At 38.2% G+C, this 11,926-nt stretch overlaps 1 protein-coding gene and 1 pseudogene across 2 annotated transcripts; both read left to right on the forward strand.

Moving 5' to 3' along the window:
* Nucleotides 1-933: 933 nt before the first annotated feature.
* On the forward strand, nt 934-8,396 carry LOC107537271 (BTB/POZ domain-containing protein KCTD12-like). 2 transcript variants are annotated; one of them, XM_016213249.2, is made up of 4 exons: nt 934-1,017; nt 1,426-1,482; nt 2,515-2,696; nt 6,444-8,396. In XM_016213249.2, exon 4 carries the CDS (start codon nt 6,450-6,452, stop codon nt 7,326-7,328), a length of 879 nt encoding a protein of 292 aa, XP_016068735.1. In that variant the 5' UTR covers nt 934-1,017; nt 1,426-1,482; nt 2,515-2,696; nt 6,444-6,449; the 3' UTR covers nt 7,329-8,396. The 2 variants fall into 2 exon arrangements, with proteins under 2 accessions (XP_016068735.1, XP_016068736.1); XM_016213250.2 differs by lacking the exon at nt 1,426-1,482.
* Nucleotides 7,941-11,152, forward strand: LOC107537264 (polymerase delta-interacting protein 3-like; annotated as a pseudogene).
* Nucleotides 11,153-11,926: the final 774 nt, after the last annotated feature.

The following is an 11,926-nucleotide window of genomic DNA, read 5'->3' on the forward strand; positions in this document are numbered from 1 at the left end:
TTTATTTACTGAAATAACCGATAGTATAATTGGCCCACCTAAAGGTTTTTTTATGTGAAAAAATACATAGATAATCTGAAGAAAATTAGTTTAGAGTTTGGGGTTATAAAATCCTGCCTCTCTACTCCAACATTAAAAATAATTATGGTTCCTAATACATGACATACTCTTTAAACCCATTTCGCTTTGCTAACACTGTTCTTTCTGCCTAAAATTCTTTTCCTACTTATTTTTCCCACTAATTCTTATTCACCTGATAAAACTTAGTTTAGACATCTTTTCCAGGAAGTCTTTGGAAACCCCTAGATGGCATAGGGGTATTTCCTTTGTGTTCTTACAGCACTGTGTACATACCTCTTCCATAACATGAACTTACATTGAATTTATTTGTTCACAAATCTTTCTCCTGGACTAAAATGTAAGGCTTTGTGACTAATTTAATTCTTTATCCTCAGCATTTAGCACAGTATCTGGTACTTAAGAAGTGCTTAGTATATGATTTATTTGAACTGTGGAGGTCATTTGAGAGTTTATTGCAACAAAGTTATTAAAGCAAACAGATCTGATGCATCCATGTTGAAAATTCAACCAACTCTTCAGTTTAAAAAAACACATTCAATTAATTTGCACCTCCTAAATGTTTATTTGTTCTTTTTGAAACAACAAAAGATCAGAAAATGTTTTTCTCTTCTCCTCAAATGATTTTTTTTAAATTAACATCACCACAGCCATCTTCTCCCTATCTGGACTTTGCTTCCTCCTTAGCCTGCAGAGTAGAGACCTTGCCTTTTCCATCTAGGAGGCTGTCTGTGGAGGGAGCCAAGTATGTCATAGCAGGAGGGGAGGTTCTACAGGCTTCCTATTATTAAAAGGGGAAACCCAGACTGAGCACCAAAACACACAGCAAAGAAGAGGGAACAGAGCAGGAAGACAGTTCACAAGCTGAGTCAAGCCAGCAGCAAGGCATAGAGGGGCTGAGGCTGTGCTTGGCAATATTTGAGTGGCTGGAGATTCAAGGTAACTACTCCATTGATCCCCTTACCTTTCTTTTCCAGTCTGCTGCTTCTGGAATTCAGGAGCTTCTGCATTTGAGCTGGGGATGAGCTTGTCTCTGTGTGTTGCTTTTGTGTACTGAGAGAGGACTGCATGTGAAATCTGCCTAAAGATCCAAAAGCAAGCAAGTTTCTTCCCTGAAATGGAATTGTGAAAATTCAGATTGCTTTTCATCATTTGATTGTTTTTTAATTTTGAATTTTTAAAGCAACTCGGTACTAGCATTTCATTTTATGAACAGACAAAAAGCCATAGGTCCAAGTTACTTGTAGGGGCTGGGAATGCTGCTGAGGATTTTCTCCATCAAGTAGGAAAAAAAAACCTATTTAATTCTTACTTAAAGTTGTTTTTTCCTTTTGCTTACACTTCCAGTTCAGCCGTTACCTACTTTGCTTTCTTGAATCTCTTTGAACTGGAACAACATAAAAGGTGGGAACCACATTTAAAATTATTATTGATGTGTTCATTTTTATAAGTGAGTGTATTTTTAATACAGACTGGTCAAAATTGGAGAGAGCGAGAGGAAGAGGGATAGAGAGAAGAGGGGAGATACTAAGACACAAAGATATAAGGTTTAATAAAATTGGAAAATGGTCATTTATAAGCTGTCTAATTTCCTTAGAAAATACTTCCTTCTCATTTTCAGGTAGAAACCAGGAGTTTTGATATATCTGACTTTGTTTTTCTTTTAAAAACACTGCATCTTGGTTGCAAGATTGTTTGACTGCAGAGCAAGTGATGCACTAGCTACTTTCTTCAGTCCCTTTGAAACACTGAAATGTAAAGTTTAGCTTTTCCTGGTTTGCAGCATACAGCTGGGTTAAACGTTTTATCCTCTGATTTAAACTATTTACATTTCACATCTTCTCTTTTAACTTCCTCCTTGCAGAGACTTTTACTTCTTTGATTTACTGAAAGCAGCTAATTGTTTCTGTAGTTATCAGCCTGAGGTTTATGTACAAGAGAGAGAAAAATTAAACATTTTAGGGCTATGTCCTAAACAAGTATTTAAAAGACTTAGAAATGGTTAGATTGAATGGACAATGTTTTTGCTTCCTCTTCAGTAAGCTAGCTGAACAGGAAACACTGGGATGGGGGAGGGGGGAGGAGAGTACATGTAAAGAATTTTATATGCAAAAGATATTTTTACAGTAAAAATACATGCAAAACAGTTAAGAAATCTTCCTGTTTGGGAAATGTCCTTCCTGGCTTCATGTTATGATAATACACCAGGGGCTCTTTTGCATTGGTCATTTTTCATTACTGGGGAAACTACCTCCATTTTTATTTCTTTAAAATAACTTGAAATTCCTAGTTATCAGGGGCAGTCTTAAGAATAACTTTCAGAGTAAAATTTCTATTTATGGTTTAAAATATGGCTGTGGTTGTGCCACAGGGGTTTGGCAGTTGAGGATCTACTGCAGTTCTAGTCCTAAATTTTTCCCCTTTGACTTCTTACAGAAATAAAGTTCTGTCCTTAGGATTTAGCTGAAAATCCTCTTCTAATGTGAGAAGCAAAATAGACTACCCATTTTGACTCCTCAAGCTGAATGTGACTTTTACTCAGGATTTTAAACCATCAGTTGACTTGAATAGAGAAAGTAACTCTAAAGCATCAAGAAAGAACAATCTGAAATAAGAAGGTATCAGCTTTACACTACTATTTTTCACCTGCTTAATTGTGTTATAAAATGATCTTTCTCTACAATGAGGAATAACTATCTTTGACTTCTACTATTGTCTTTTGAGGGAATATATAACAGCTTTTTTTGCATTTAGAAATTCGCAAGATCTAGTATATGTATATTTCTTGTTTATATACTCACACATGTACTCAAAATGAGTTCCTTTAAATGGATTTCTACTTATATACTGTGGGATTATGAAAGTAATGAAATTGATATCACATTTGTTGGTGGTTTACTCATCATTCAATAATTGCTTACTATAAGCTTATTATCTACTAGGTTCAAAGTGCTGGGTATCCAGAGATTTTTAAGTCAAGATTATTATGTATCTTAGAAGCTATTTGGAACAGACAAACATAAATAATTATGGTGTGCTGTATAATAAGTGCTCTAAGAGATATTTCCAATATGAAGCAATAATGGATATGAAGGGATGGGGTGGGCAGTTCGAGAGGATGTTTTATTTTAGCAGAATCTTAATGGATCACTATAAGACTTCTAGTGCCATAGTCAACTGGTGGATTGCAATCTTTCACTGCTTGTCCCAAGATAAGCTAAGGGAGCCAGTGTAACCAATCATCCATTAAGCACTTACTATATGATAGGCATTGTGTTAAGTACTTTATATACATTATATATAATTTCCTCCTTATCTTATGAATCTTTTGTTATATCCACTTTCTGGATAAGAAAACCAAGGCTCATAGAGAATAAATAATTTGTCCAAAGTTATCCAGCTAGTAAATGGTAGAGGTAGAATTCAAACGCAGACTTTCCCAAAGCTACTATGTTATAATATTTCTCAAGAAGGGACAGGGAGGTTGGGGTAAGTAGAGTAAAAGAGGATATTTTGGGCAGAAGGAATCATAAGTTAAAGCAATGTGGACATGAAAAAGTGGATGAGTCTGGTGAACTGGGTTTAGATTCAGTAGCTAAATTTAGGGTCATTTTAGTGGTACCAAAGGGAAAGATAGTTGGAATCAAAGCCCAAGAATAAAGCAAAGACCAGTGTGGAAGTTTTCATATACTGTATTTGATATGTCTGAACTTCATTCTCTAGGCTTTGAGAAACCTTTGACAGTGTTTATGCAAGGAAGGCTATAATCAGTTTTGCATTTAAGAAAGATAATTCTAGTTATAGTATGAAGGGTAGATTAGTAAGCGGAGACTAAAAACATTAGTTTGTATGAGGAATTATAATGGACTATGCATCTGCTTATTCCTTTGAGAACTGAGGATTGCAATAGTATTTACTTCATTGGATTGTTAAAAATATTAACTGAGCCGTCACATTAAAAGAAATCCAAAAAGACTGGCATATAGTAAGTGCTTCATAAATGTTAGCTATTGTTATCATGTTACCAATACTACTGTTATTATATTAGGTAAAGGGGTAGGAAACCAATGAGTAAAAAGTGAAATGAAAATTTTAAGTTTAATATAGAAATGTGAGGAGGAACTTAATCTTAATTAGGACTTGAGTTGGTCCTTGACGTCAAAGACTAGAAGGGGAAAGGTATGGGCAAAGGCAACAAAAATATGAACATATCATGGGCAGGCAATAATGCCTACACTATTTTTGTATATGTAAAGAGGTTTTGATAGGTACAATCAATTAAGAATATGGAGACTGGAGTCCCATTGCTTAAGTTTGAATAGCACCTCAGACACTTAGTTTTATGTTGGGCAAGTTATTTACCAGTTTTTTCATTGGCAAAGTAAGGATAATATTTGTACCCACACTATTGGATAAGAATAATGCCTGGCATATAGTAAGTACTGTGCAGTGGTAGGCATTCTTATCATTAAAGAGAGAAAATAACTAGCTTATAGATAGCTTTGAGTTCCAGGAAGGGTTTTGGATTTGATCTTTAGGCAATGTGGAGTCACTGACAATTTTTAAACAGAGAAAAAGGCAATATGACAATAACCAATCTGGTAATAGCATGTAGGATTTTTTTTTTTGAGGTGGGGGCAGGGTGTGGGGCAGATGTGGATGAGTCTCAACTAGAGATGGACAGATCAATTCAGATGTTCAGATCAATTAGTGCAGATTAAGAACAGAAGAGGCAGTGGTAACATGTGTATGCAAGAGGTATCATAAAGGAATAATTTCTAGGTTAGTAAGGAATACACATGAAGTAGATGAATAGGTCAGTAAGATGACTCTGACGTTTCTAAATCTCCAAGTTGAAGACTGGAAAAAGTGTGATATTATTGACAGAAAAAGGTCATAAAATGTGGCCTGTTTAAGCTGGAAAATTAAGACAAAAATCATTATAACTTAGATTTTACAAAACACTTTCACATACATGAGTGTGGTTTGGAAAATACTGAATTCAAGGTACTGTTGGCGCACTCAGCAAGTAGTTGCCAACAGCGAACTGAAGTTTAGGAGAGAAGCTAGGATTTGGTAATCATATATGTAAATGTAGTAGTTAGAAAAGCTTAATTGGATGAATTCTATGAAAGAGAGATTATAGAGCAAAAAACACAGTTCTGAGACTTGCACAGTCACAGTTTAGGATGGTTTGAGAAGAGAAATAAACCAGTGACTAAGATGCAACTGGAATGGAACTTGAGGTAGGAAGAGGCTCAGCAAAGTCTAATATGAACAAAAATGTTGACTGATGAACAAATAAAGGAGAATTGGGTGCAAAGAAAGGTGATCAGAGCACCATGTTTTGTGTTGGAAACAGTGGTTCTAGTAAAGTGATAGGGCCAGAAGTTAGGATATAAAAGGGAAGGAATGAGTGGACAGTGAGAAGGAACTAAGTTATGGTCTTATGATAGTTGCCTATATTCTTTATTTTATAATTAATTTTCTCATACTGCAATGAGGTATCAATTTAGACCCAGTAGAGTGGCAAAAATTTACAAATATGGATAATGCCAAGTCACTCTGGGGATGTGAGGATTAAGTATGAATGCAGACAAGGGACATTTTAGAGGGCAGTATGTCACTACTTAGTCAAATTAGGTATATGCATACAGTGTGACTCAGAAATACCACTGCTGGATATACAGTCTAAAGATGTTCTCTCACAGGTCCATAGGAAACATGTACTGGAGTGTAAATTGGAGCAGGAAGTTAGAAGCAATCTGGGTGTCAGTCACTGGGAGAGTAGATAGTAAAACATAATGGGTGCATACCATGGAGTATTATGTCACAATTAGAAGCAAGAGATTGGAGATAAATATAGCAACGTGAAGGGATTTGAGCACTATAGTGCTTAGGGTGAAAAAATGTATAAATATGTATAACTGAAGGCTGAAATATATAGTACAATGACATATACATCTATTTTAAACAACAAAATTTATTTTTCAGAATATATATGCACAGAAAGATACACACTAAACCTATCAGAATGGCAACCTATGGTGGGACGAGGGACAGGAATGGGAATGGACTGTGAGAGTAAAATAGAATGAGCAACACAAATACCACCACAAAAAATGGGGTTGTGATCATTTGGTACACCCGGCATTCAGAAGGATATTAAAAATATTGCAAAGCCAAATTATGTACTATTTTACTATTCTGCCATTCTCAAGTTAAAAATAGCTAATTTGCAAAAGATTATGGTTTGCTTGATTTTCTTGGTATGTAGTGTGTGTGAATGCAGAAAATTAATGTTTATAAACAGAATCCCCATACTGTAAGCTTTTACTTAGAACCAATGTCTTTTGCTTCTGCAGATCAATATGGCCATGCCGGAGAAATCAAGTTGTACTAAACCAAGTGAAGATTTCAGTCATTTTCCTGAGATTATTGAACTCAACGTGGGTGGTCAGGTGTACATTACTCGCTATCCTACTTTGGTCAGTGTTCCTGGCTCCCTGCTCTGGGAAATGTTCAGTGAAAAGAATCCTTGCTCCCTAATCCAGGACAACAAAGGGAGATTCTTTGTAGACCGAGATGGTTTCCTCTTTCGCTATGTGCTAGACTACATGAGAGACCGGAAACTGGTGCTTCCTGACCACTTTCCAGAGTGTGGTCGGCTCCAGAGAGAAGCAGAATACTTTAAGCTACCAGAGTTAGTGAAGATGTTGGCTTCTAAAATCAACAAGATCAACTCAGTTGGCAATGATCTATGGCAAAGTGATCTAGAAGAGCTTTCCACCAACATTAACATCACATGTAATCTCTCTTCAAGTAATAACATCCATGTTAGTGGCCCTGATAACCCCCTAGCTCTGACAGCAAACAATGGTTCTGATCCCAAGAAGGCAGGTTTCATCACTATTGGCTATCGAGGCTCCTATACTCTGGGTCGGGATAGTCAAACAGATGCCAAATTCCGCCGCGTGGCCCGAATCATGGTGTGTGGTAAGATATCATTGGCCAAAGAAGTATTTGGAGATACTCTAAATGAGAGCAGAGACCCTGACCGTCCTCCTGAGCGGTACACTTCTCGATATTACCTCAAATTTACCTTTCTGGAACAAGCCTTTGATAAACTAGCTGATGCTGGCTTTCACATGGTAGCATGCAATTCCACTGGCACCTGCACTATCACCCATGACCAGACTGATGACAAGATCTGGACCTCTTACACTGAATATGTTTTCTGCCGGGAGTGACACTTAAAAAAATCATCCAGAAAATACAAACCAAACAGACCACTCTCTCTCCCTTGTCTGTTCCTGTGCGAACTATCCCTTTTAGAAATAAGCACATTAATTTTGGATATACAAATCTTGGGCAATGCCACTCCTTTCACCATAGCCAGTTGAACCTTTTTTGGTAACTTTCTTTTTACACATTCTATTCTATCTGGCTTCCAGCCTGCCTTGGATTGTGGAGTTGGATGTCATTTCATGAAAAGTATTCAATGTGTAGGCATATGTGCATGCACATCGCTATAAATAGTAGGGATGTATTTGTTGAGTGAATGCAGTTAGATAAACCCACAAGATTTATTTAGTTAGCTGAGAAATGCTAAGCCATGGTTTCCAAACTAGTTCTCAGCACTACATCTTGGAATTGCTTATATACCTTGTTGTTTGTACTCTCCTAAGGAAAGCTCCATGTATACTTATTCTGAACTAGAGACCCTTGCAGTAAATATGCTTTGTAAACTGTTATTGCTATTCTTTTTATCCAGATGGAATGGAAGAAATTGGCAAGCATCCTCCAGGAGGTTCATAGAAAGGTCAACCATTTCTACAATTATTCATTATTCTTATTAGAAGATGGATGTAAAAAAAGCAGCCAACATAAGTAATTACTGCCAAGAATAAGAGGCTTAGCACTTAAATTGCCTTTACCTGAAAAGGAGAGTGAGGGTGAGCATTATGACTATTACACAGGCATAAGCAGGTATGCCACTTTAAAAGACTGCATCAAAATATATTTTTTATTTATTAGAATTGAAATACAAGAGCATGTAGCTAAGGGAAGGTTAAGCAAAGAATTGCTTTCTACAAATACATATATATAGTAGTATGGTTTTCACTGTGTCAAACAATTGGATGTATGCCAATTGTTAACTTTTGCTAGACTACATGTGTGTGTCTGGGGTGGGAATGGGAGAAGGAAGAGGAGGAAGATGAACAAAAGGAGAACTTTTAAAAAAAGAAATAAAAATGTATCTTCTGACATCCCCACTAATGACTTTTATTACATAGGTTGAAAGAAAAACCCTCATATGAAAACATTAGAGTTTGAGACAAATGATTGGACTGCTAGAGAATGAGACAAGTCAAGAAAAATAAACTTTGAGGGCTAATTTTAAAAAATCTTTATCTCCTCTGAACAGCTCTACAGCAATCCAATGATCAAGTGGCCTACTGATTCCTTTATTTCTTCCCTGATGCCTTATATTTACCCCATGTCTCTGTTGTACTTATTATTTTTTGATTTATTTTCTAGTCAGGACTCAGGGTTGCAAGGAACTAAAACCCATTCAATGTGTCTTGAGAAAAATAAAAAGAGCATGTGTCAGGGGTGTGAATGGGTGGACATTTTGTAAATGCACCTGTCCTGTTGAGTCCAAGGACAAAAAAATGAACTCCAATCAAATTTCAAATGAGCTGGGAAGATGTCAGGAACTAATATTCTCTCTTGTCTGTCAGAGGACATATGGCTTCTTCTTTGGTCATCTGAGTCTGCCAGTTGTATATTTTTCTCTTTATATCTTGGGATCACCTTTTTCTCAGTTGTACCTGCCATAAACCAGACATGTCAGCCTTTTCATGTGCATAAATTTTCAGCCATTCTCTCCATAGTTAACTTGTTTAGTGATACCCTAATTTAAAAAAAAACCCAAACAGCTGTGGTTTAAGAGGGCTTTATGGGTGTTGGCAACCAAAAGTCCAACAGAGGACTGTTATCAACATGTCTAGATGAATTACTACCTGTGCTTGACACATACTAAACAATTAGTGTATAACATGTAAAAGCCTCTTTGATGAGTATTTCCAAAGGTCTCAGGGTCCAGGTTGACTATTAATGGAAGTGATTTTAGAATGTGATCAGAGATAATCTTTCATGGTCTTCCTATCTAGCTTTGCGAATACCCTTCTGATAAGTTACTGCCCTAGAAGGGCAACATTTTAGATGCTTTAGACAGGTGTTTCCCAAACTCAGTCATTTGTGTACCATTCTCATGGCTTTTTCAATTCCCATATCCCTCGTGCACTCTTAATCTAATCTTTTAAAAAGCGAGCTAATAAGTTCACTTTCAGTTTGATTCAAATACATTCAGTAGCTCTATTCCCTTTGACATATTTCTGGTATGCTACAGGCCTCAATGGCTTTATTGTGCAGTAGAGAGGAGGCTATCTTTTGTCCTATGTTGTATGTATACCATAGTTAGGCCATAAGGATAGGGGGATATGCAACGGTGACCTGTTGCTTCATGCCTTGGACTCGGCCTTCTAGAAATGTACTGAACCTGATTAGAGAGGATTTGTAACCCCACTTAGAACCAAGACTATTGCTCTACTCACTTTTATCCTGTCATCAATTTACTGTTCTCTTGGGTTCAAATTAATTCCAAAACATTTTATCATTTGTTCTTCAAATTGTAATTATATTAGCTCAATCAGATTACTCTCCTATCACTTAGTAATAAAATAATGGGGAAAAGAGAGGGAATAAATTGTTATAATCTCTCAGGTTGTGTAGTACATTAAGAAGTTAGAACACAGGATGGTTCACAGGCTAAATGAGGGGATATCTAACTGGGTAGGCAAATATATATTTGTTTTCATTTGAGAGTCACTAGTGTGGTAGGTGTTTATAAATAAATGCTCAAACTATAGTTAATATCATAAATGGCCTTCTATCAAGGCTGTTGTTGTTGGAGGCATCAGAAACTGAATCTGGTTGATAGCTGTAGAAAAGAAATTATCCTTCCAGAAATTCTGTAAACTAGTTGAATTTCAGAACCACCTCGGGCCCATCCTGCTGCAATGAGGACTCACATTGTCAATAATCACCAGACCAAACAGAATTTATACGACCTGGATGAAGATGATGGTGTTGCAGTTCACAACCTCAGGCAGCCTTCTCCACCACATGACCAGGCTGAGTGGTTCGAAGCTTTCCACATCCAGTGCCCTCCTTCTCACCAAAGTGGTTCAGAATGATGCATGCACAGCTCCCATTCTCCCCTCCTCAGTCGGACCAACATGTCCTAGACACTAGTGAAAAAGGAGGATTCCCCCAAAGAGCTGTCACCTGCTGAGCCTGTCATCAGCACTTTGGAAGGCACCGAGATCACTGTGAATAATCTGTACATTAGAGTCACACAGGAAGATATTGTTGAGCTTTTCTGTGTATGCAGAGCCCTGAAGTGGCTCGGTGGGTACATACTGGGGCAGCAGAAGTGGTCTTTGTTAAGAAGCATGATGCTGTCACCTCATATAAGAAATATAACAGCCCTAGCCTGTTTGGGTCAGTGGTTAGAGCGTCAGCCCGTGGATTGAAGGGTCCTGGGTTCGATTCTGGCCAAGGGGACGTACCTCGGTTTCAGGCTTGATCCTTGATCGGGACATGTGCAGGAAGCAACCATTCAATGTGTCTCTCTCACATGGATGTTTCTCTCTCTCCTTCCCTTCCACTCTCTCTGAAAAGCAATGGAAAAATATTCTATATCCTCAGGTGAGGATTTAAAAGAAAAAAGAAAAAGAAATCTGGATAGCAAACCACTAAGTGCAAACTTCACATGAATGGGAACCTTATCACCTTAGACCAGCCTATCCTGCTATAACTGAGTGACAGCCCCTCAGTGATAAAGGAGAGTGATCTGCCTCACAGGGTGAACTCTGCTGCCTCGTCCAATCCTCCTGCAGAAGTGTACTCTGACATCATCCTGAAGGCATCCTTCAAGTCCTCAGAGGCTTCTGTGACCACACAGCCTACAGAATTCAAAATAAAACTTTGAGAGGGGTAGTGAGGCAGTCAGAAGCAGGGACAGAGGAGGGTAGCTGTTTCCTAAAGCAAAGCTTGTGAACAATGGGCCATGGGGCCGGAGCCCCCAAGTAGGGGGTTGAGACTTTTCTCACTGGATGGACCTGCCTTTTTGTGTTGTGTCCTACCCTGTGCTCTTTTGTACATTAACAATTCCCATAATGTGTTTCTTCTCCCTCCACCTCCTCACCAAGATAGGTGTGTTTTGCTCAGAGTGTCTATCTTCCTAACCTCAGCCCCAAACTGATTTTTTAAAAAAATGGTGCCATAAATTCTCTGCATGGCTTTCTTGTGGCTCCAGGAAATGGGAGCCAGATCAGCTACAGAGCTTTGCCACTTACCTGCCTGGTCAATGGAGATGGCCTAGGTGGGGATCAGGTCACATGCTTCTTGTCCTCTCACCACAATTGGCTCAAAATTAATCTGGTCTGGAAAGGGCCCTGTGGCAAGTGCAGGGTGAGCCTGCTGCTCTGGTAGGAAGAGTGTAGGCCCGCTCTTGGCTTGGAGGGCTCATGCAACCTCAGGCAAATCAGGGTAAACCCTGAGAAGTCACATTCCCTTTCTCCCTTGGGTTATACAGAGTCCTCCACCCCAGCTCTATTGGCTTCTGGTTATCACTGTTGGAAAAGCTTGTATTGTTAGCCCTTCCAGTTCTCACTAGCCCAGCACTCATCATGCCCTGATTTTGGTGTCAATGCCAGCTCTCCGCTAGTTCTGTGACACTGTGCATTTGGTGTTGGCTTGCTCCTAGTTCCTCCTTTCT

Source organism: Miniopterus natalensis, chromosome X, assembly GCF_054644295.1.
Source record: "Miniopterus natalensis isolate mMinNat1 chromosome X, mMinNat1.hap1, whole genome shotgun sequence".
Classification (NCBI taxonomy): Eukaryota; Metazoa; Chordata; class Mammalia; order Chiroptera; family Miniopteridae; genus Miniopterus; species Miniopterus natalensis.

Excerpts from the sequence above, each read along its gene's own strand:
- LOC107537271 (XM_016213249.2), top strand. The coding sequence starts at position 6,450 with ATGGCCATGCCGGAGAAATCAAGTTGTACTAAACCAAGTGAAGATTTC.